This window comes from Procambarus clarkii, chromosome 30 (assembly GCF_040958095.1).
Source record: "Procambarus clarkii isolate CNS0578487 chromosome 30, FALCON_Pclarkii_2.0, whole genome shotgun sequence".
NCBI lineage: Eukaryota > Metazoa > Arthropoda > Malacostraca > Decapoda > Cambaridae > Procambarus > Procambarus clarkii.
Genome location: NC_091179.1, coordinates 19972011 through 19999316, shown reverse-complemented (window position 1 = coordinate 19999316; position 27306 = coordinate 19972011). Strand labels below are relative to the sequence as shown.

Here is a 27306-nt window from a genome sequence, read left to right as displayed (position 1 = left end):
TGACACGAGCCCATCATCCTACTGTCTAGCCCAAGTGGTTGGGTTAGGATGGTTGTAATTAGGCCAGATTTCATCTAAACATAAATAGGCTGTGAAATATATTTTGCATCTTTTAACTTTAACAGACAGCCAATATGATTGCCTGAGACAAATGCAAAAGTATAATGACAGGTGTTTTTTTTCTTATGGCTACACTTACCTGATGGTGAGGATGGTCTCTTCCTTTGAAGGAATATTTAGGATGACTTTTTAGACGAGACTGTTCGATTCTCCGGAGTTAACTCTACACTAGTTAAAAACCTGTTGCCAAAGAAAAATATAACTTAATTTAAGATAACATAATACTGAGTAGTTTCAAAACTATCAGAATAAACAATTTGCACATATATACCATTATAAAATTAACAACACATGTTAATTTTAAGTCAATTTAGTTATGTTCGAATTATAGTGCCAACAATAATTCATACAAATTATACACTCTTGTATTGACTGCTTTTATTTTTAATAGTTGTCATATTTATAGAAAATAGAGCATAATTCTGATGAATCTTACCATGTATAGCCAAAAATTATTGAAATGTTAAGCTTGTATGGAATGATTTTAAAATGTAGATAATAAAATATGTAATATTTAACAGAACATGATATAATTTATAAGTTCTAATGCAATACAATGAAACAGACCCTAATTAAATACAGTATACTAAAATATTACACTGAAACTTCTCATCTTCTAGTGACTGATATAATCACATTATTTATCTTATTAATGTTGTAATAATACTAAATGAAACTCAGTGTATTATATAAGTTTGTTTAGGGTGATAATTAAGAATGTAACTTTAGTGATAATTTATTACATACGTTACATTTAGAGCAGGACAGTGCAAGGCTCATAGGTAATGATTGCTACTTCAAGCAATTATGAGTTTTAGCAATTTAACTCTGTAAGGCACATTTTTCTTTATGAAAATAATAATTAAGAAACAATGAAGGTAAAGGAAAGACCCAATTCATGTGCAAGTGTGTTAAAATTAAATATTTGGATGCATCTGCATCTTTTCTCAAGGTCTTGTAAACAATGTTCACCTTCCCCTTCATTCAAGCACTATGATAAGGAAGAATTCCTGAGACCTGGAATGTCAAGAACAAGAGGTCATAGATTTAAGCGAACTAAACAAAGCTGCCAAAGAAATATAAGAAAACACTACAAACACAGCTCCTACATAATCACAAATAGATAATCACATACACCAAAAAATAAAATTTAAATAATGTAAAAGTATGATATCCTTAGCTGTTTCTCTCTTCAAAGAGGGTCTTATTTTATATGAATTTTTCTCATACACTATGTAAACAATCTCAGGACCTGTGTCACTTACCTAACATGACCCGTGTGCCCATGCGGTATGCCAACCATGTTTAAAGGTGCTTGAACACGGTGAGTATTATGGGCAAGATGGGGAAGTGGCACAGTGATAATGACTCCAGCACTCGTTCCTACCCAAAGCAAATCCTTACAAGCCAGTAATGACGTTACGCGTAAACATGCAGCTTTGTGCTGCCGAATGATATCATCACAACCTGGAAGACATAACTATTTAATATGGAGTATATTTTTTGTAAAGCGGTGTTAAATAACACTGACACTTACCAGTACAAGTAGTCCCACTGCTGCTTCAAAACATTTACCCGAGCACCGACAACAGCTATCAGAATTTTGTATGGTGTTTTATGTATTGAATTAGTTTTTATAATTTACCTTCATTTACTTCTTCAAGGACATGCATTAATTTTTCTATGCTGATCCTAACTACTGTATATGACAAATAGCAACACTGCTGGATATGCACTATAATTTTGTTAAGTTTTAAAGACAAATTTATACAGTACATTACTCAATTGTTTTATATACAGTACATATATAGTGTTTCTCAGTTAAAAAAATATAAATTCATATACTGTACTGTATTATCATGGCACATTTTCCACAAATGGTGCATTGAAGTTTAAAACTTGCCATCTAAAAGCACTCCATAATAGGTGCATATTTTTATCAAGATTTAACCTTACCTGCAAGCATTTTTGTGACTGCAGGAGCAACATTTACTTCACATAAACACTCATAGGTAGCTGCGTGGTACAGTCTGACAGCTGCAGAATTGTGCACTGACACCCACACCCCATGACCTGCAGAGACCATGCACGACACTCCACGTCCATTCTCCCCACCTACCACAAATGAATGCTGTTGGAAAAGCAATATGTTAATGGTTTTTAGGAGACTTTGTCTGTGAAATAATGTCAGTACAATATCTCCAAAAGCTTTACAAATACTGTACATAATACCACCTCCTCACTGTAGCACAAGAAGGATTCTTCAAGTATTGTAAATTTATGTAAATTAAATACTGTATATGAAAATAATATGATCAATTGATAAATACTGTAAATGTAGAATATTCGCAACAAAACTTCAAAAAGTGTAAACTTAGAATGAGGTTTAAGAGAAAGAATTCTAATATACATAAAAATGATCAAAAGAAGCTTATAGTAACCTGATTTTTAATTCAAGTTACACAAAACCATATACTGTATGGTTTACAGTACAATACTATGATACTTATACTATACTTACAGTATAGTATAAATAAATATATTTATTTATATATAGTATAGATATACAGTATAGTATAGATAAATATACTTACAGTATATTTACTATGATACAGTAATTTATGTAAAACTAAATTACAAAAAATCTGAAATTTAATAAATAATTACAGTACAGAGGTACCTCCATTTACAAATTTAATATGTTCCCAGAGACCGTTTGTAAGCCGAAACTAATTTTCCTATAAGAAATAATATAAATTAAAAAAATAAAAAATAAAAATGTTTATTCAGGTAAAAGTACATAAATAGAAGATGAGTTACAAACATAATGTTGGATTTATAGGTAGAGCTAATACATACAATACCTAAAGCTACTAATACGCACAGCATTTCAGGCAAATTGAATTAATCCATTCCACACTCCCAAATATATTAACATAAAAATACATTTCATACATAATATTACACATATTTTGTACTACACTATGAACAAGTTATATCTTACCTTTATGTTTAGAAATAAAAAAAACAGAAAAAAATTAAATTCTTTACAAAGAATTCAAGTACGATCGTCACTAGGTGGGAGGCACTGGTAAACTAAAGCTCGCCTTGCCCTTGCCACCAGAAACCATGTGCTCGGTCGACTCATACGTATATCAGTACACTTGCCAAGCGAGACAAATCTCATAAAGCGAGTCAAATTTTTCGAAAAAATGAGCTCATAAACTAAAAAATATGTAAAGTGGTATTCGTAAACCGAGGTTCCACTATACTGTATATAAATGCATCCATTTTTATTAATTTACTAAAACTCTTCAAAATACAGTGAAAGACTTCTTCCTGTTTTTTATAAGAACAGGTAGAAATGCTGTGTCCATTGTTGAGCTTTCTCTCACAGTGGACATACACATAAATTGTATACACAAATGTGCATATGCACTGTAGGAAAAGCTATTGAAGATAATATCCTTTGGTCAGATTTTGTAGAGAGCAACATACAAATCTTACACACATATTTGCTCATTTCTGTCAAGTTTTGTATGCTTGAATCCAATCTATATAAATAGAGATGCATTTAATGTGACACAATTTCATTATTTGCGTGTGGTTATATTTTACAGCTACCATATACAGTACTCAAGGAAATACTGTACTGGTAAAGTTCTGCATTAACAAATAATTTTAAAGTATTCAACATAAAAATATTTGTCTAATACAGTATCTTTTAAACCTACAATATTACTTTTGCAAGTACTGTACTTGCCAGTAACGGGATGGACGACTACACAGACACCCTTACTCTTGGCTAGGTGAACCTTGACAATGATATACAGGTATACCAGGTGTCTATTGTCTAGAACATAAATTGGCTAGTAGCATTTATTCTGAAACACTTTGTGAAAAAAGAAGGTAATATTAGAAGCGACTGTATTTACTCTGTCAACCCTTTCATTCCAATGAAGCCATTTTTATTTTTGCACTTACTTCCACTTGAAGTGAGACAGTATTAAGGAGGCGCACAGTGTTCATGGCTGCACACCACAGCTTGCCTGCTACTGCCATCATCCTAGTCACTGGCGCAGCAGCGGTACTGATGCTTATAACTTGTCTCTCTCCAACATTCCATCCACCAGTCATGTCTCGCCGATATACAATGATGTCTCCATTAGCCAGGGACGCAAACACCCGATTGTCTAAGTGACTGTTTAAGGGAAAGATATTCAAGTAAATTATTTTAGATTTGAGTGAAGAGATAATGATTGATACTTAAAAAGACTACAGTATTGAACATGAATCAATTATTTATCATGGTGCTGATGCTATTGCTTTCCAAAGCTAACCTGTCTCACCTAACCAGGAATGTTTGGAGGTGTAGTGGTCACAGGTTAGGTAGGATTTATGGAATTTTTCAATGCTCTGGGCTGTGAGACCAAAGTGTTTCTTTGCAGGCATTTTTAGTTAAAGCCTGTTTCATCAACATACTCCTGAAACTTGCTAAAGTTATTGGATCCCATCTACAGAGAAAGTATCAACTTAAAAGCACCAACATTTGCAACATTAGTTGAATTCTCGAGCGAGACTGGTGAAGGAGAGTCCATACTTAGCTTTTTTCTATGCTGTAAATTTCTGCTGAAAAAGATTAAGAAATTCCTATTTTCTTTCACACCTTCACCTTCACAATTGCTGCTGTGAGATATTTTCATAATAAATTGACTCAAACAGTGAAGAATGCAAAATATATGTATCCTGAATCATTAAAATCTGGGCCTGGACTGAGTATTTGTTAACAGCTGAGAGGCAGTAGCTACATTTGGCTTAACTCCATGAAAATGGCATAGGGGTCTTTATTATTACTAATATTTCTTAAAGTATTTAACTTAGGCCTACCCAAATCAGCCTATGTCTGTCCAATATCCCAGACCTTTACCCCTGCATATTAGTAATGAAAAGACATTACCATTATTATTATTAATATTATTATTATTATTATTATTATTATTATTATCATAATTATTACTATTATTGTCATTATTACCAGTACTTGACATACAGAAAATGGATCATATGAGAAATATAAAGCAATATAGCTGAATTAACCTACATTATACAATGAACTGGAGACCCAGGCTGGAATTTGAACTTGTTCTTCTTAATTCTAATTGTGTCAGAGCAATTATAAACATGGATAAAACCGTCTTCTGTCCCGAGCCACATCGTCGGTTGCTGATTGTCTGTGTCGTCACTTCCCATCTCAGGAGGTAGAGATTCACTTCTCCGCTTTCTAATGTCTTCATCCACATGAATTTCTTCATCCTCATCATCATCACTAGAATCACTGTTGGTGTATATATATAAATACAGTATATACATATACAGTACTGTGCATACATACCTGCATTGTTATATCCATAAACCTGTTTACTGTAGTTCATGCAATATGTTAATTTGCAATGTTTATGATACAATGATAGAGACTAATGAAATCAAATTATTTATGCATCATGTTGCAATCAAATTATTTAGGTACCATATTGCAATGTAATTATTTATGTGCCATGTTGCAATAAAAAAGTTATGCACCATGTTGCAATAAAATTATTTATGCACCATATTCAAATTTAAAAAATCCCACTGTAAACAATAATAAACAAACTCAGAACTTGTGTAGTTCAAAGTTTAAAACAAACTTGTGTAGCTCAGAACTCTTACTGTATTAACATTTCAGTAGGGTCACTGACTTTCTTGACAAAAATGCAAACAAAATAACTAGCTATTTAATACCAATATTTCTGGTTAGATACATTGTTTATATGCTATTTTAGTATTCACCTAGCTGTACTTGCAGGGGGTGAGCTATGGCTCTTATGTTCCGCCTCTGAAATCTTAATCGACTGGAATTGTGGTTAAGATTAATGGAACTGCAGAGAGAGAGTTTTGGATGAAGGTGTATATTGTGTTCCTTTTAGTGAATGAAAGCAAGTGTATCTGGAGAAACTTATTGAAGTTTAGATCAAGGATTAAGTGAGCACAAATATATTTGTAGAACATAAAATTATTTATTTATTTGAAGTTATTTGTAGAACATGAAATAAAAATAACACCTTGTGTAATCATAATATTAACACTGGACATTCAGCTCAGTTAGGAAGCTACATATGTAGTGGACAAGATGTTGTGCAGATGTTAAAAATAAATTAATTTACTGTAACTGTTAGCAATAAAATTTATCAAACTAATGGATTTTTCAAAACTAAACTACTAGAATTTCTGTTGAGAGGAACATAAGTGTATCAGTGTATGAGAATTTACAATTATTTACGAGTGACTTGGTAAACCACATAACTAGCATGTAAAAAATAAGGCTGATCTGAGATGTGAGTATATAAAGAGATTTTTTTTATTCATGTTTCCCTAAAGAAAACAAGTGACGAGGACAAAACATTGAGAGTAGGTATCCTTAGCTGTACGAGGCATTTTTGTTTCTCTTGGTTTATAGATATAAATTTGACGGAATTAATAAGATTCTACACAAAACATAAAACTAGAAAAATATTTATTTTTCATTGACAGACAACAATTATACAGTACTACAATTAACAGTGCCTATACTCTTTTAAATTGATAAATACAGTACTTTCAGAAAACACGGAAAATGGTAGAATTTATGCAAAACGTACGGTTGAGGAGCAGCAGGAATAGAGGCAATGGAAAGGATTCTGGCATTACACACTCCATTGCAACATGCTACTGTTGGGTCAGGCTGTAAGCTCAGCACACATACCTGCCCAACATACCCATCACTGAAAAGATAACAAAAAATTAAACTGCCAATAAAATAACTTGAAAAGATACAGTACAGTACTGTATTGTACTGCATAACATAATAAAATGTAGAGTAATACAGTAATGTACTACATAATATTATAAAACTAGAGTGATACAGTAGTGTGCTGCATAACATTATGTAACTTGGTGTTCCAGCATCATTATACACCTTGTCCCTATTTTTGATGAGTAAATATGTACTATTTTATAATGTCTGTGTGTGGTGTTTCATGTTTATAAGTGCAGGAAAAAGAGCTGTGTTCATGGTGTCCTTTCTTTGTATATCATTTACCGCTTGTATATCATTTATAATACAGAAGATCTTTGTATCATGTCAAGTAAAAATCAGAAAATGTCAAAGAAGATTTTTACAATGTTCAAGAAAACAAGGAAATATTTTTTTTATAAATTTTGAGAACATTGTAGAGTACAGTTAATTAAGAAAGTAGAGTGTGGTGTCCCTACGAGATTTGTGTGTTTACTAAATACAAAGTAAGAAGAATTTTCTTATATATTTTAAGGATTAAATCTAAAATCTTTGCCAGTGTAATCAGAGAAAAAGTTAAAAAGAAAATGGCATAAAAAGGTTGTCAGTTAGGCAAGAGTAAAGATAGTTGATGATGCAGTGATGGAATGATACAAGCTGCATAAATAGTACAATATGGTTATAATAGTACAAGATGCTTGGAATAGTACAAGCTGGGTGAAACAAAACTTAGTGACAGGATGGCTACTCATGGAGAAGGTGTCATTGGTTTGTATCTCCAGTAAGACTTAATGTGCAGTTAACTAGCTAAGCATAAGCCTTACGATGAAATTCAGGATATTGTCAAAGTTGTTGTTGTTGTTGTTGATGAGTCACAATATCATGGCTGAAAATATGAAGACTAAACCACACACCACAAGATGAGGAGACGATGATGTTTCGGTCCGTCCTGGACCATTATCGAAGTCGATTGTGATAATCGACTTGATAATGGTCAAGGACGGGCCAAAACGTCATCGTCTCCTCATCTTTGGCATGTGGTTTAATCTTCTTGTCAAAGTACCAGTAAATATTTAAAAAAGTGATCTCACCACACTACACTCGGGTACATTTGCTTCTATAATGTGTTTATGGAAGGATTAATTACTGATGACAATTTGAAAGGATCATTTACCTTAGTAGTTTTAAGAAGGTACAGAAATTATTCATATATTCCAAGTTGCATAAGCTTAAACACAAGACCTTTGTATCAAACTACAACAAATACTCCAGAAACATCTAAGATTTGAATGTACTGTATCTGTTACCTGTTGCACACCCATACATCTTTAAGGTTATGAGCATTGAGACCAAGTGTAGCAGTTGCACATGTGAACTGAAGACCTGCTCTCGTTTTTCTAATTGGCAGAGCTGATAAAAACTCTGGAGGAGGTCGCCGATCTGCTGACATAGCTGTCGGTAGATACATTATTTTAGAGATAAGGAATCATTTTTCTTGCAAGAGACATTGTTGAACATACTATATTTAGAATGCTTCACATTCTTAATAGCAGCTATTTGTGTAAAACTAACATGCAGGTTTACTTGAAATGTGCCATAAAGTAACTACATATTTAGCTACTTTGTCTCTTTCATTGAGAGCTTCATGTTAGTAAACTTTAGAGGTAGACAATTTTAAAGGAATCATAACCCCCATGTAAACTATCTGAAGCTTCAGCATAGGGTGAGATATTTCTTGTACAAAGATAAGGGGGACTATAAAATAATAAAAAAGTATCTACATAAGGCAATACACCATATTAAAATCACATATATTCTTTGCATATTAGTGGCCTTATTAAATATTCATTCTCTAAAACAATTATTAAACCACTGTATCTATTAATTATCAATAACATTATTCGTACTCTTATTATTGTTTTTCTTCTTATTTTTATTCTTCTTATTCTTATTCTTATTATTCTTATTCTTAATCTTATTACTCTTATTCTTCTTCTTTTTATTATTATGAAGGGGTGCATGACATGTTTCTCTCTTGAGAATACTGTACATTCAAATATACTTATGCTTTCATAATTCACTCCGAATGATGGAGAATAAAAATACATTACAAGCAATTTTTGGTTGAAACTTCAATAAATATTATTTTAGTCGTTTGTTTGGTATCAAATGACAGCAAGGATACATCAGTTAATTCTTGTGAGTGTAGTTAATGACTTTACATCTGGATTAGTCACAATATATGTGGCATTTCTAAAATATCATATTCATTAGATTATAATATAATAATTCATTAGATTATAGTAATTTGTTCTTGTTGAAGGGTTTATTATTATGATGATTTGTAGTTTTGTCATTTTTTTCTACATTTGCTTTCTGTTATTTCAGATAGTATGTAGTGAACTGAGTTTAATAAAGCTGATGCGTAGTATTCATGAGTGTAAATCAATGGTGTTCACCTCAGTATATTTATCTTTTTTTACTTAAAATATGACAATAAATACAAATAAAATAAAGTAATGGCATATAGAAAATACGTAACAAATTTGTGGAGCTATTTTAATGATTTGTTTAAGTGAACAAATTATCAAAATTGAATAAAGATTAATGAAGAAGTATTTTTGTAAAATATAGTAGCCTGAGATTTGAAATGTCTTGTTGAAATGTACATTCCTGCAATAGTCAATAATATTACTTCCTGTAATTAACGTAATATAAAATTATTTAAAATATAGTTTCTATGGTATAGAAGTTCTTTATGTTAAATTCCTCTAGTTTGTGTTCCTCTTTGTGTTGAGATTTGGGAGAAGACTCACCTAGTTTATGTTTAGCATCATTGAATGCTTCCTCCCACATGGCTCTCTTTTCTGCACTGCTGAACATAAAGGTCAGGTTTTCCATGCCTTCCCTGTCAATGAATAATTTTGTTAGTGCTTAAAGAATATGTACAGCATGTATAACAACTGAAAATAAGACAGAACTAAGAATAGAATACAGTACAAACCCAATATATTTAACATGGTTGGCAGGTACAATACTGTATCAGCACAGGAATAAATTTTTAATTTGATGTACTGTACAATATTTATACAGTAATGAAAAATTATGTTTATAAATACATACTGTATATGGTTGAATGCTATACATCATAAAACAATAGTGCTTGTTAATAATATTTAATGATCTGGCTAATTGGATCATCTGTTATACATATTTTCCTGAACAATAACATGCAGCTGATCTATGAGGTATGCTCTATTGTGTCTAGTGGACAAAATCATGGAGAGTCAGGCAAGAGGACATACTGCCACTGACATCACAGAGACCTTTTCAAGTGGTCCCTACAGGATCCTTATAGATGCTACATAGTCACTGGAGAATACCAGCCACAAATAACAGATGCTTTCACAAAAACTCTTCCAAACCCTCCCTTGGCATCACAGGTAACTGACAAAGGAGCGCTCTCACTAACTACCATACTCATCACCCTATACTGACCACCACAAGGTCGCAAGCTAATATTCGCCTCTGGGTTCTTGACCCGAGCCTTCTCACATATATCCTAACTGTGTCTCATGTTAATCAGCAGGCAGGGACCAGATTTTAAGTTAAAGTTTGGCTGGGTTTTACTGTTGTTAATATTTGAATCCGTGTGCTCACATGTCTTGTGCAGTGCCCAGACATGTAAGAGTTCACAGGTCTTTGAGTGTCCCTTGAATATTTGGAGTGATTCACTCAGATTCCGTGCCAGGTGAGCACAGGATTGGCTTCACCCTGTGAGATCATTTTGCAAAACTGCATTCATGGTCATATGGAATCTAAATAAAAGACCTAGGTCTTCGTTCCTGTACATGGGATACAATCAGTCTTCAGAGAAAATACCAGGAATTAGTACTGTACCAGCCAATCAGAATATTATTTTAAAATATTACATTTTAAATTGGTTCATTTGATTTAAGTTTGGTTTAAAAATATTTATTATATTGTACTAGAAATTTCATATTCATCACTTAAAAATTAAGAGAAAATAATAGATAGTGTAAAGAGCAGTATTTTACATTCACTAATGCTCTTAACTTACTGTGTTGTAATGGTGAGCTCAAGCTCCATGAGCTGTGAGTTAGCCCCATGTCTTTCAGCCAGCTGCTTCTGAGCTTGGGCAAGCATCTCTTGAACAGACTCTTCTAAGGGGCCTCGTGGACATCGAAGTGTTTTTGAGAGCTCAGAAATATGTTGGAGAGTTCGAAGATCTTCTTGTAAGGTTTCCATCTCTCTGACTAACTTCTTCACACTTTCGTCTCGTGCTATAATACAATAAAGTTGTTTATAATAATTTGTACACAAATCAATGAGGCTGTGTTGTAGCTTGAGTGGAGTGCGCTAATGTAATTACAGTACTGTACTTGAAATGAAATCAATAAAAATGAGGTAAAGAAATAAGGGAACATCCTCAATCTCTTTATATCTTTCTAAAAGAGGTTGTTTATGAAGTACTAAAACTGACATCAAATTCTCAGAAGTTTGAGAAATATGAAACTGAGCAACGCTATTCAATACGGAAAATAGTAACTTACACCTAGCGATATCCAGGTCGTCTAATGGAATGAATTTGAAGAGCTTGAATTTGTTAGATTCCAAGGAATTCAGTACCGTATATGGTAAACTGTGGAAGAAAAAAGTTCTTAATATTTTTGTTATTTGGACAGTGTGAGCTGATAATATTGACAGCAATATTTTACATGTCAAAGAAAATGCAAGAAAGCAGAACCACAATGTCTATTTTTAAATTTATTCAGATATCACAAATGTACTTGGTTGTGAAAAATCTTTTATGTTCTATGAAATGGAGGTAGGGCTAACTAGTGGGAAGCTTGGTTGGACGAAGTTTTGGTTGTTTGTTTTCTTATTGTTGAGTAGCCAGCATGAGAGGTCTGGAGCTCCCCCTTCCCCTTACCAGGGAGGGGGGAGCTGCACAGACTGCAGTGCGGCGGCTGTGGTAATGCCATGCTTGTTTGCTTGTTTCCTGATTGGAGAGTTCTGCCTGCTTATTCGGCTTACAGTTTGCAATTTTTAACCAGCTGTAGTTTGTTTGGGATTCCTACCTTTCTGGTTGTCTGACCTGGTTGATGGCAGACATAGACTGCTTCCAACTACATGTGGATGTCTATAGGCCATTGTTCCTCATGAATCTCTGAGGGGGCCAGGTTCTGGCTCGTGGTCCTCAGAATGCTAAGAACTCCATAGATCGACTGTTGCCACGGTCTAATATATACACATCAGCCCGGTATAGCTCCAGAGAGCCGAAGGGGCTCTCCACAGAAAAGATCTATATATTTGTTTTTATGTAAAGAAGAAATATTTTGTATAATAAGAAATGAAAAAATTGCTGAAGACAAAAATGACAAAGTATTAAAAGGTAATTTTCATTACCGTAAATATCATCTGCGTTTTGCATGCTAATTTCTTGCACACACAGAATGCCTCCTGTAATGTTTTTATAGTTCAGGGGTTGAATATTCACTGTCGAAGAATTATCATCTATATCACAAATAATATCAAACCGTCTACTCCAGTAGTATATTGAATATTTATTTTAGACTTGGATATACTTTGAGTAAAAATGAGAACATTGTGTGCAAAAATATTTACCTAGATCCTTTCCGTATAGTGCCAGACCGTCTTTTGATGGCAGTGATGACAAGAAGATCAGAAAACAGGAACAGACAGCGCTCTTTCCGTGTTACTAGCCCAGGATGCATTGTCACAAAATCATGACGCAGGAATGTCCTGACAAAGAAACAACAGCACGTTTGGTATTGTTAAAGCTTGGAATATATTCATCCATTTACAAAATTCAGTCTTAAACCATGACATTGATAGTTTTGGGGTAATTCACAGTTTTATGGAAAATGTTCTAAATACTGACAGCGACATTCTTGAACTTTCATCATATAATGGAGGTACACTAATGGATTTAATATTGTACTGCAATTGTGCAATTTGTTGTGATTTTTGTACTGTATATCTGAAGGAGTGGCAAGCTGGATTTACCAAATGAATGTTGTGGAATACTGCACAAGTTTAACAGTAGATAACAATGTAATACAAGAGCTTGCCATACACACAAAATAACACAGTATAAAGTACGGTAGTAACTGTTGGGTTATCCTCTCCTATACCTACGAGACCTTGATCTCCAGTGAACACGGGAAATATGGCTATAAAAAAATGGAACTTGTGGTCAGTGTAATATTGTCTTCAAGAATCAAACAATGGGAGTTACTTGTTTTATATGTAAAACCAGGTTCCACATTTCTTGTACTGAAGCAAATAACAATAAAGAACTGCAAAGTTATTTTCTTTGGGTATGCAATAATGATTTGCATTCTTGGAAAATGAGCTAAATGGGTAGAAAGGTGTTCTACCCATTTAGTTTTAAGTATTTTGTCACTATTTTGACTATTATATTAGAAACTGAGTAAATTTGTTATGCAGGATCTTCCAGATCGGAAACCATACTTAGTTTTAGTTTTTAATTATTTTTTCCAATAAATCCTGGTGTCTGCTAGAGAAAAAATTGTTTAGCCGGCATAACTGTCACTTTACCCTTTATTTAAAGATTTATTGTATTCTTTTTAAGCCAAATAAAAATATCCTTATGAATATAATTATAATTTTGAAATGTACTTTATAGCTTGCATTTATTTACAGCCATACCTGTCTGGTTGGACAAGACCAACGAGGCCTTCAATAATATTCTCAAGTTCTTTTAGATGTAGTTGTTGCTCTTCATGTTGGACAGCCAATTGCTCTACAGCATTGATTTTACTGGCAAGCTGCTGTACCACGCCAATGGCCTCCGTCAGTAAGGGGTGGTCTGGGTGGTCTCGGTTTGTGTGCTTCAGGAGACGCTGTACCAAAAATGGAGACAATGAGAATGTCGGAACCTGATGCAGAATTATTGTTTATCCTTGCCATAAGTGAATCATAGTGGAAAGATAAATGACACTGATGGCACTTCAGCCATATGAATGACTGATATTAAACATAACAAACATTGCCAAGATAAAGATAAACAATGCAGGGACCCAATACAAGAGAGGATGATAAACTAAGTCATAAAGTTGTTTAAAACTTTATTTACTAAACAAAAAAGATAACTTACCAAAAATGGATAAAATAAGACAAAAACAGAAATCCAATGAAATCTGCATCCCCCCATAAAATAATGACAAAACACGAAATAGAAGGAAAGAATAGATGAAAAGATAGCAAAGATAGCATATCTGAAAATAAAGATATGTTGTCTTTGATGACATTTCAGCCATCACTTTAAACATCCTATATATAAATGTCTTCTAAAATCTCTTTATTGCCCTTACTCTTCACATGTTGAACTGCCCCTATCTTGTTGAATTGGCTCTCATACATAACATGCCCAACATGAACCTTAGCTCCAGCTTTGTTGCTGTTGACCCTTGTCTTTCTCAGTATTGTACATAAATGATTCTAACTTCTTAACTTAAGTGATCTGACTTAGCTTTAGCCTCTCTAAGCTCACTCTCTTTTCTTTCTCCTCTGTTGCTATCTCCTTTACTTCACCTTTTTCTCTTTGCCATCTGGTTTGCTGTAATTTTTGTTATTCCTGTTAACTCTTACTTACTGTCCCTGTTAACTACTTCTTACTTTCTCAACTTTCACCTAATGTTCTTACCTCATACATTGATTTTCTCTACCACTCTTTCATTACTTGACTTGATAATGGTCAATGACAGACTGAATCAGTGTCACTTCTATTATTTTCAAATATGTATAATAATAATAATAATACTTTATTTATATAAAAGTACATACATTTAAATCATGAAACAGTCGAGAATTTGTAGGTTAAGAAATGTACATTACATAAAACCGTCGTAACACAACCAGTCGTTATTACAACCGATCATTGCACAAATGGCTGTCACACAACCTATCGTTACACAACCCATCATTACACAGCCCTTGTCACACAACCTGTTGTCACACAAACCAGCCACAAACAACTGAATGCTCACACAACTGTCCATGCACAAACTGTCCACACATTAAATGCATCATATTTGTATGCTTGGGATAAAAGTTCACAAACTGAATGCTATTTGCTGGAAATACTGTACATGTATTGCCAGCAAATTTACTGGACTTTGCTACTTTACTCTAGTAGCAAAGTACACATTTTAGGACATAGGAGCATCGATTGATCCTTAGTGTAGATCCATATTACATACAGGAAAAGCATACAATACTGATATGGTATACTTGTATACCAGTGTCTTGGATGGGACGCTTGTGAGGCATGTCGGTCCCCAGCCAAGGGCAAGAATCTCTATATTGTCCCCAATACAGTGCCTACAGTGATACAGTTCCTATGACTCAGTGATGTGGGCCTGGTAAGTTCAAGTGGTGTTTAAATAGGCTGATTGAGCAATGAGCACATCTTTTGTAGTGCCTCACAACTGTATTACAGTACATGTATTCTCATATTTGAGAATGGGATAACTTTCAGTGCCATTATAGCAAAACATAGTTGCATCATCCTACATAAAATATATTAATTTATTAGTAGTAAAGCATTGCTCACCTTGAGAAGTAACTCATACTGTGGAAGGCGTTGGACAGGTTTAATAAGCAGTGCCTTGAGGTCAAGTTTGCCATGATGTTCCCGAGCTCTTGCCTGCGGAAGAAAGAACCCGTGAGCAGCTACACATACAAAATAATAGAAAATTCACAAAGCAGGCCAGAACAAACTACTGTAAATACTTTGTGTGGGTGGTACATATGGATACCAGTGAATTCTAAATGTGCTACAGGAATATTATTTTTTTTAAGTAATAAAGTAGTAAATAAATTGAATGAACTATGAAGTGATGTGGTGAAGGATGACTCTATACACAGCTTCAAATATAGATGTAACGGAGTCCAAAGAGCTAGGGAAATAAGCAGTAATTGGGGACCTATAACTGTAAACCAGTTAGCAGGTCAAGTTAGAGGAGAAAGCTAATAGAGTAAGATTTAATTTGAAATATAGGAAGGAAAAGCTGTAAGTCTGATAGGAAGAGTCAGAAGTCAGTCAAAGGCATTGTGAAAATAGCCTAGGTTGCCCTTGTAAACTTCAAAATTGCCTTTAAATAAATAGATGGAAAAATAATAAAGAAATTAATCACAACATTCATGAGACCAAAATTAGAGTATGGATCAGTTAGTTGTAGCGTCTATATCTAAAAACACATCAACAAATTAGAAAAGGTGCAGTCTTGGCTTCTGGAACTAAAAAAAAATTAATTGTCTATATAAATGATCTACTAGAGGGAATGTATAATTATATGGGCATGTTTGCTGATGATGCTAAACTTTGAGGGAAGATAAGAGACTTACAAGATTGCAATGGACAATATTTTGCCCATGATGACCGGGACAAAATAAGTGTATGGAGAATGGCAAATGGAATTCAATATAAATAAAGACCTCATTATGGAATGTGGAATATTAGAACACATAATATACAAATAATGTGAAAAGGCTTTAAAAAAAACTCTGGTAAAGAAAGAGATCTAGGGGGTGGTCCTAGATAGAAAACTGTCACCTGAGGTCCACATAAAGAGCATTGTGTAAGAAGCCCATGCTACGCTTTCAAATTTCAGAATTGCTTTTAAATACAGTACAGTACATGGAAGGTGAAATATTAAAGAAATTATTTACGACCTTTGAGAAACCAAAGCTGGAATATGCAGCGTTGATGAAGCACATCAACAAACTGGAAAAGGTGCTAAGACATGGAGTTAAATGACTCATCTTCCAAAAAGTAGAAGATAGAAGAAAAAGAGGTGATATGATCACTTCATACAAAATAGTAACGGGAATCAACAAAAGTGATAGGGAAGAATTCCTGAGACCTGGAACTTGAAGAACAAGAGGTCATAGATTTATACTAACTAAACAAAGCTGCCAAAGAAACATAAGAAAAATCACTTTTGCTAACAGAGTGGTAGATGGTTGGAACAAGTTAAGTGAGAAGGTGGTGGATGCCAAAACTGTCAGTAGTTTCAAAACATTATATGACAGAGTGCTGTACTGGGAAAATGGGACACCACAATCATAGCTCTCATACTGTAATAATTACACTTAGGCAATTACACACACACTGTCCATGCCTCTACAAGGTACATAAAAAAATTGTACATAATTTATATGTACAATTGTATAAATGTACACTTATACAAAGTACAATTGTACATTTATGAACAAATTTTACAAAGGTACCAGTACATAAAAATAAATTGAAAAGGTACAAAGACATCCTCCCAAATGGCTTCCAAACCTAAAAACCAAGAGCTGTGAGGAGAGATTAGATGCATGTATTAAACATGCGAAAGCTAACAAATAGAAGGAAATGAGGCAATATCATCACATACCAAATCATGGCTGAAATTGACAAAAACACATAAGGATGAATAAAGTTTAAAACATTCAACATTCTAAAAGGCTACAGAATCAAGCAGATAAAACAAAGGTGTAGAAAAAATGCACATTTGTTTTCTTAGCATAGGAGGAAATTAATGAGCAATGAATCAAATGGCTGTATGAAAGCACTTCATCATCTAGGGATAGGCGAGCAAGTTGAATGAGTTGAAAGTGAAGGTAGATGGAGCTAAACCCTTAGCTTGAATAGTATGATGAAAAACAACAGGGCCAGAAACCACTGAAATAGGCAACATGTGACTGAAAGGTGACCTCAAAAACTATAACATGCCCTGTAAGAAAATACAATTGAGTACACACACACACACACACACACACACACACACACACACACACACACACACACACACACACACACACACACACACACACACACACACATGCACACACACACACACACACACACGTGTGTGTTAGTGATCGTAATATCTAGTAAGATCACTTGAGGTCCCATGCCACAAGTTACCTCATTACAGTTAGAAAGATTTCTCTGTAATTTGTTGGAGTCTTTTGACTCCCCCAGCAAACTGTGCTATTGATCACATGTGTGTGTGAGTGCCTGCACCCAGCCACACACGTGCCTAGGGTGATGCACTCACCAAGAGGAAGTGCCTGAAGGTCTGTTTTGCATGGGATGCCGCCTTGGCTGCTTCATGAGCTGTCTTGAGGTTGTTGGTGAAGGATGTGTAGCTCTCCAACACCCCCGGGTCATTAACCTGTGTACACAAGCACAATATGTACACTACACTCCTAAATATACATAGCTCCTGTTCACTGCTGTTACCAATAATGACATAAAAAAAGTCATGATGATAACAAAAACACAGGAAATAAAATTCAATTATACCAGTAAAGCTAACACTAGCAGTAATAATAATAATAATAATACAACTATTTTAGGATAAAAACTCACACTTGTGTATATGTAAAATTTATGAAAGGAATTTACACCATGTCTTTCGCACTCTCCTGAGTGCTTTATCAAGGTTTGAATGTGTGATTAGGATAAGACTTGCATCTCAACGTCTAATCTATGTCAACTCACGAGATGTAAGTCTTATCCTAATCACACACTCAGATCTTGATAAAGCACTCAGGAGAATGTGAAAGAATTGGTGTAAATTCCTTACATAAATTTCATATATACACAAATGTGGGTTTTTGTCGTATGTTATTATGTCTGTGATAAGACATTATAATTATAATGTTACTAGTACTACTACAGTACTACTGCTACTACTAATAGTACTACTACTAGTATTAATTATTATTATTATTATAATGTTACTAATAATGAAAAAATAATTTGGAGCAATACAGGCATTTGAACAAGCATTCTAGTGACTCCCAGATGCTTGCCTTTCCCCACTCGGCAATGATAGGACAAAAGCTATTCAACTCAGAACTCTACTGAGTCCATTGAGAGAGTCTGAAAGTCCCAACTGGTGCCACAACCAGGTTTTATTAATAGCCTGCCTACATTCTGCTAATGGTGTTCTCCAGTATATGGAGCTTTGAGAAAACTAAAAACCTGGGATCAGATTCCCGTATTGCTCCAAATTATTTTCTCGATTGATATAGTGTGATTTTTTTGTGTTCTTAAGGATTTATTTATTTATTAAAAGTAGGGTGGAAAAACCATTACACACAGGTCACTGTGAAGTGAAGGCAGGTTATTTGTAAAACTTTGTTGTGGTACCTGGTGGAGCCTCCAGACTCTCCCAGTGCACTCCTTAAAGTTCTAGATTAAATAACTTTTGTCCTATCACGGTTGATTGGGTTAAGGCAACTGTCTTAAGAGTCAATAGAATGCTGATTCAATTTCTCACATTGCTCCAAATGATTTTCTCATTGATATATTATGCCATTGTGATTTTTTTGGTGTTAATAATAAAAATACTACTACTAATACTATTAATAATAACAACAACAATAACAATAATAATAATAATAATAATAATAATAATGATAATAATAATAATAAAAATAATAATAATAATAATAATAATAATATTAAAAGTTACTAATAAAGCTTGTTAAAAAAAAAAACATTATTTGAGAAGAATCTTGTGGAAACTGGTAAAAATTATTATAATATAATATGTCAATGATTCAGTACTTAGCTCTTATGAAAATCATAGTTATTATTTAGTCAAATTTAATTAATTTTTTTATATTGAGGCTGGTATTTTCTCTCTTGATTCCAAGTATGACTAACCATCCTGTGAGATGGGAATATTGGATAAATTTATAGCTGGGTTTTGATATACACTGTAATCTTTCATATAGAATAGGGTAGCAGAACATTACTGTGTATACATAAGCTTGTTAATAAAAAAAAAAAAAGTTACTAATACTTTTTATGATATTCATCTGTTACCTTGAACATTTTACATTTTTACTAGCTTCTCTTTTAGTATTAAGTATTTACCCTTCACACCTTTTAATAATTTTTTTCCAAACTATTTTAAGTTTTGCCCAAAATGCTTTGCATAACAGTGGCTTTATTTGTTAGTTAAACTCCTCTCCCCATAACTGTCCATTACTCTTATGCTCCTTATTCACACATTCTTTTGAATAAACATTTGAATTTGAATTTTACTACCACTACTAATGACAACAACAACAATAATAATAATAATAATAATAATAATAATAATAATAATAATAATAATAATAATAATAATAATAATAATAATAATAATAATAATAATGACACGACTACAATAGTAAACTAGCAGTATGAGAGGGGTAAGCGTTGCAGGTTCACACTCTTCACTAGAAACACATATATACACAACAACAAGTGTGCCGAGAATGACAGATATATTCCTTAATATACATAGAAGCCTACAATATCAGGTATTGAGATGTCGCAAGCTAACATGGGTTATCATGATGCTGAGACTGGTGAAGTGTTTGTGAAGTATCATGAGTGAGAGAAGACCACCGGCGCAGTGCACACATTTACACTCCAAGTGACATACTTTCTTGAAGTTCACATTATTATGTGAACCTCCAGAGCTTTAATTAACCTATTAGTGTACCTCGAGAGCTTTAATTAACCTATTATTGTACCTCCAGAGCTTTAATTAACCAGTTTGAGCAGCCAAAGGCACGAGATTTGAGAGCTCAAGCTAGCACTACGTCTAGCTAACATCGAGACATGAATTGTTGATAGAAGTTAACAGTGGTGAAGCAGGAGCCTAGTGTTGGTAGGATATACTAATGTGATGCACGGTAGACACACACACACACACACACACGTGTCTCGCCCCAGCTGAGAGACGCTTCTCATATCTCTACACGTGACTAGCTCAGCTGTGAGACTAATGGAGGGAATAATGAGTGGCTGGTGGGCGGGTGGCTGAGGCCGCTCCAGTAACCTCTGCCCACCACTTGCTCCATTGTCACCCTTCACCTACTAAGGTCAGTATCTGCCACCCATATACCTATACAATATATATATATATATGTGTGTGTTCATGTGTATGCATATGTTTGTGTACGTGAGAAGCAGCCGTTCACCTGGTGCTTGTACGGTGGGGGGAGATGTTTCTCTTAATTGCAGTTGGTAACAAAAAGATATCCAGAGAAGCTGTAATGGTAGCAGCTGAAGAACCTAGTGAAAACTGTCCATATGTAGAAAGAACTTTCTTAGATATATTTCTAAAAGATATAGAATTAATCTTTTGTTAAAAGCTTCCCAAACCCTGGTCGTTTTCGCCTGTCCAGTAATACTAGTAGTGCATAAAAAATCACAGTAACGTCATAATGAGAAAATCCGTAGGAGCCGTGAGGAGGACTCGAACTTATGCTCTGGGTATTCCCAAGCAAATGCCTTAGACTGCTACACCACGACATGGTCAAAATATTGATTAGGCTTTAGTGGAAGCCTCAGAAACCCGAGAGGATTCACTTGAATTCCAGGTTGCAATTCTTTTGACAATGCCGTTGTGTAGTGGTCTAAGTCGCTTGCTCAGGAGTACCCAGAGCATAGGTTCGAGTCCTCCTCACGGCTCCTACTGATTTTCTCAATAGTAGTAGTAGTGAAATTTGTATTAGTAGCAGTGGTAATTATAATATTAGTCGCAGTAGAGGTATTAATAGTGGTAGCAGTAGTCGTATTAATAGGTGTAGTAGGATAAGTTGTATTATTGTAGTAGTACAGTATTAGCAGTTGTATTAATTGTAGAAGTAATAATAGTAGTAATAAAAGTAGAATTATTAGCTGTAGAAGCAGCAGCAGCAGCAACAGTAGTATCAGTAGCAGCACTAACAATATTAGTAGTAACATTAGCAATATTTGCAATAACAGATGTCGTAATAGTGCCAATAGTATTGGTGTCAGTAGTAGTGGTGGTGATAGTAGAAGCTGCCGTAGCTGTAGTCGAGGTAGTATTAGGCAGGTATGAGTAGGTGAAGTGGTGGTGGTAATAGTTATACATGAATAGTATTTTATTACTAATAAATAGTAATAATATGAATTGAAAGTAGTGAATAGGGTTAGTATTATGAAGCGTAAGAAGCCACAGCATTGCAAGAAAGGCAAGAAGGAACAAGACCACTCATACTTATGATAATATACCACACGAAAAACATGTACTGTACTCGAAATATAATAATTCGTCTATATTTTTGTTTGTGTGTGGGTGTGTTGGCAGGTGGGAGAGAGAGAGAGAGAATGATCTGGTCTTCTCACGACGATAATGACGGCAGCAGAGACGTGAGATGACACACACACACACACACACACACACACACACACACACACACACACACACACACACACACACACACACACACACACACACACACACACACACACGCGCGTGAAACTGTCGTACACTGTCTCGGGGCTGCAATAATTAGTTAAATCATATGAACACATACCGTAGACTTCCATTCCACTATGCCTGAAGATATTTTGTTTTCTTTTAATACCAATGTTATTTTATTCAGTCTGGTGTTCTTGAGGATATCGTCATAATGCATCTAAAGTGTGCCAGTGGAGGCTAGTGGCCTCCAGTCATAAAATAACACTTGTATTATCTAATGGTCAGTAAAATATGACAATATTGATGTGAAAATCCGTAGGTGCCCTTATCTTGAGATGATTTCGGGGCTTTTTAGTGTCCCCGCGGCCCGGTCCTCGACCAGGCCTCCACCCCCAGGAAGCAGCCCGTGACAGCTGGCTAACACCCAGGTACCTATTTTACTGCTAGGTAACAGGGGCATAGGGTGAAAGAAACTCTGCCCATTGTTTCTCGCCGGCGCCTGGGATCGAACCCAGGACCACAGGATCACAAGTCCAGCGTGCTGTCCGCTCGGCCGACCGGCTCCCCTGAAGTGGATTCGAATCTATGCGCTCGGTATTCCCAAGTACACGTCCCGGGCAATCAGGTCAATACATGGTTAAAAGGGTTAGTAACCTAAGCTAATCTCCAAGTACCCAGCCTCGCCTCCAAGTACCCAGCCTCGCCTCCAAGTACCCAGCCTCGCCTCCAAGTACCCAGCCTCACCTCCAAGTACGCAGCCTCGCCTCGTGTACACACTAGTCAGGTGGCCGATAATGATGTTTGCGTGATGGAAGCTTCCGGCTGCCTGCTCCCCAGGCCCCAGCCCGCCCCAGCCCGCCCCACACTCCCGCCGAAGACTCACCAGCTGCAGGAAGATGTCACCGACGCAGATGCTGGCGTCTCGGGACTCGATGCGCTGCTTGAGCTGTTCCAGGAAGTGTTCGTGGTAGCCGTAGATCTCCGGCACCTGCGGACAACCACAACAGCCTAGTTAGTCATGCAATACTCGAGGCAGACTCCAGGTACATAGAGGATAAAAGGAAAACACAAGTACTGTAATACAATGTTCCTGTTGGACTAGAGAGCTAACTTATGTAAGAAATTATATTGTTATCATAAATAATTGTTAGTTTTATCAATTTTTACATGATGTTCATTCAAAACCAGAATTTTCTCTAATTAATATTATAATATATTAGCATATTGTGCATATATAGGCATAGGTTAGGTTAGGTGTTTAGGTTCTGTTGGCGATTATTTGTATTTGTAGTACGTGGGTGAAGCATTTACAGCGTTGTGGTTCGAACAAAATTCGTCAGCGAAGCACTTGTTCCGGAAGCACTTGTTCCGGACAACGTCATCAGTTGTGAGTCGTGCGCAAACCAATTTTCATTCAGAACAGCTGGGGGGTTTGGCGGGTGGATGGAATGACCTTTGGCCCTTGTTTATGATGGCGGGCTGCACAGTTTACAGGTGGTTTACCAGAAAGTGTACCAATACAATTAGTGTAATAAGAGCTGGAGTTTGGCGGGTGTATGGAGTCACTATTGGGTCTTTGGAGGACGGGCTGATAATAGTGTATTTACTGGATTTACTTGAGAACGATCAACTGAATTCATTAGGGTTACAGTAGTGAATATATTGAGTAGCGCAGATGGTGATGGTGATGATAGTGACAGGGGGATGATGAGAGGGAGAGCGGAGGATGAATTAAGGGAAAGAGGAGACTAGAGGGGAATGTAATGGAAGAGAGGGGAGGGGGGTAGAGGTGTAGGAAAAGGGGGGCAGGGAGGGAGAGGGGGGCAGGGAAATAGGGAGGACAAGAGGGAGTGGTGTGGGTAGAGGGAGGCAAGAAACACAACCCCGGGCATCGCCGGGGACCCCCTCTAGTAATAGACATAAATATTGATATATATTTGAGACATCACCTCACTATATCATCACACTACACTATGTGGTGGTGTAGTGTAGGGTGGTGGAGCACTACACCACCACACTACACTACACCACTACACTACACCACCACACTACACCACACCACACTACACCACCACACAACACCACCACACTACACTGCACACACCACACAGCACCACCACACTACACTACACCACTACACTACACCACCACACTGCACCACACCACACTACACCACCACACAACACCACCACCAATAGAGGCGCGGGAGCTCTCAGCTTTAATACAGTGTTTGTTGATTGATGAAAAAGTCAACTGGTGCTTCAGTCAGGAGTGTTGCGGTGACGACCCGTTGGCTGAGAGCCGGAGCTGTGATCTTCACTCTCTTGTGACGCCCACAGTGATCTTCACTCTCCTGTGACGCCCAAAGTGATCTTCACTCTCTTGTGACGCCCACAGTGATCTTCACTCTCCTGTGACGCCCACAGTGATCTTCACTCTCTTGTGACGCCCACAGTGATCTTCACTCTCCTGTGACGCCCACAGTGATCTTCACTCTCCTGTGACCCCCACAGTGATCTTCACTCTCCTGTGACGCCCACAGTGATCTTCACTCTCTTGTGACGCCCACAGTGATCTTCACTCTCCTGTGACGCCCACAGTGAATTGTAACGGGGGGTGGGGGAAATAGCTCTATCTTGTCCATTATTCCACCCCCCAGTTAACTAACGAGGCCGGGGGAAACAGCTCTCTCTAGTCCGTTATCCCGTCCCCAGTTAGCTAACTATTCTAGAGCACCCTCCAGAGTTCCTAAGGCAACCTCTCTCGTTCAACACCTTGTACCCTAGGTATTTGACTACCTAGGTGCTAAGACTACAAGGCGCCGTCACTTGATCAGTTACCCGAAACTCTAGAGAGAACTCTAGAATACCTAATCATTGCCACAAACGTATAAGAGAAAACGAAAGGAAAGAAATGAATAGTGAAGTAATTAGTGAGGATTTGGGGTGAGAGGGAGAGAGGTGGGAGGAGCGAGGATGGTCATTAGTTGAAAGTGAGAGTTTAGAGAAGGGTGGAGGGAGAGGTGTAGATAGGTAGATGTAGAAGAGTAGATAGAAGAAGTAGAAGAGTAGATAGTAGAAGACGAAATGCTGCCACCATCCATTCATGATCATTACATACAAGACAAGGAATGGAACTTGCCTGTATCAAAATATTCTCAAAAGATGTTATTACCATGTATCAACTCCAAACATGTACTCATTAAATCATGAAACCAGTAATCACAGAGGCTTTCTCACCTCAACTCAAAACTCTAAGGAACACAGTGAAAGACCATTTAAATAATAAATTCAACAATTATATTTTTCATGATAAGTATCATAACTTAAGCAATCCAATTAAAATGTTAACGATTAATATTCAAAGTGAGTCATCATCCAAGAATTCGAGAACCCTACAACTTGACTGCCCCTGATCATCACACAACATATGTAAACACGACCAAGTCACCTTAATGTTCACTCACCGAGGACTGAGTCTAAGTTGAATAGAGAGGGGGGGGGGGGGGTCTGTAGTTGACAGAGACTCCCGCCCTGCCGGCCGACAGCCTCCCTGGTAGGGCTGTCTTCTCTCTCTGCTGGCTCGTGTGCTGTTCTGTCTCGTTAATGCTTCATGCTGGATAGCTCTCCGAGTTTATATTGGGGAACCTAGTAGCTAACTCCGCCCACAAGTAGATAGCCTCCGGCACTCTACCAAGCCACTCCTTAACCGTCGGCATGTTTGAAGGCTACCCGGCTCCAATTAAGAGCTTAGCGGAAGCAAGGTGAAATTCTCATGATCTGACCTCAGGTCACTTGGGGTCGTTAACGGTTAGAGGTGTGAGATCTCAGGCAGACAACTGGCGCCTCTCCGATCCTTGTCTGTGACTCATGTACTCTATGTATGTATTAACCTAAACCAAACACTTTTACAGTGTTACATCTCCCCTTCTCCCCGAAAATAAAGTTTTTGCAACACTGCTAAAGCAAGCTAGCTGTGTGCGACAACTTTATTAACGAAAAGAATACATCCTAGCTAAACAAATATACATCATCCTATTCTAAAAAATGAAATATGTAGACAGACGTCCATTGTCTCTGGCTGGGCGACGTCACTGCTTGGTCTTGTAGATAATCCTGTACCACATTTCTTCAACACAACTGCCTCCGTCGCTTCTCCGTCGTTAACGCACAACAACCCTTGGTCAACCCGAAAGCCGTTACTACTTGAACTGCGCACAGGACCGTGGAATTCGGTTGTCCCAGCTGATCTGTAATTGGCCCTACGTCAGTCACCATGAGAGACGTATATTGGGGTTCTTCACAGCTATAGGGACTACAAGTTTCGAGACCTTCATATAGTTGCCAACAGTAGAAATCCCATCCTACTCTTCTTCCTCCCTGTTGCTCCAGCACGCCTCCTTCAGAGAGCCACTTTTGACAGCCACATCAAGTCCGCACGACACAGGAAGAATCATTCAACAGAGCAACATGCTTGCAGGAGGGGCGGCCAGTTAAGGCAAACGATCCTGTCTTGCAATTACGCTCCATGCAATGATGCTGACACCAGCAAGGGACACTAGGTATCGTGTCTCAGCTTGTCTTATCTTCTTCTTTCTTCTCTCTTCTTTTTTCTCTCTTCTTTCTTCTCTCTTCTTTCTTCTCTCTTCTTTCTTCTCTCTTCCTCCTCCCATGGGTCTTTGACAAGCGACCTGGGGTCCATTGGGGTCCGTCCGTCCTGGGGTCCATCCTGGGTAGACCGATGTTGGTGGGACAGACTGGAGTCGTTGTTGTTCCTCTTCCATCTTTACTGGGTCGTCTGGGGACGTCTGCAGAACGACCTGGGGTCCACTGGGGGTCCGTCCGTCTTGGGGTCCACTGGGGTCCGTCCGTCCTGGGGTCCACTGGGTAGACCAATGTTGACCGACCGAGAGGGCTGCATCTTGGGGTCCCCTGGGGTGGTGATGGTGATGGAGCCATGACCTCCAGGTAGTGGGCTGGTCGTGGTGGTGGTGATAAACGCCCGTGAGTATGGTACACAGCAGCCGTCTCCCTCTTTTGTATGTGCGTCTCTCCTCTCTTCTGGCTCCCACCTGTG

General features: G+C 36.8%; 1 protein-coding gene across 1 annotated transcript in view; it reads right to left on the bottom strand.

The window, feature by feature from the left end:
* The window catches only part of LOC123765431 (uncharacterized), a 102855-nt gene that overhangs the window by 9441 nt on the left and 66108 nt on the right, over positions 1–27306 (bottom strand). The window contains 16 exon segments of the mRNA XM_069333690.1: positions 200–259; positions 261–300; positions 1386–1587; positions 2077–2251; positions 4105–4321; positions 5222–5455; positions 6798–6920; positions 8239–8383; positions 9748–9839; positions 11013–11235; positions 11506–11594; positions 12581–12718; positions 13649–13842; positions 15555–15647; positions 18052–18168; positions 23114–23218. Coding sequence (XP_069189791.1) covers positions 200–259; positions 261–300; positions 1386–1587; positions 2077–2251; positions 4105–4321; positions 5222–5455; positions 6798–6920; positions 8239–8383; positions 9748–9839; positions 11013–11235; positions 11506–11594; positions 12581–12718; positions 13649–13842; positions 15555–15647; positions 18052–18168; positions 23114–23218 — 2247 coding nt within the window.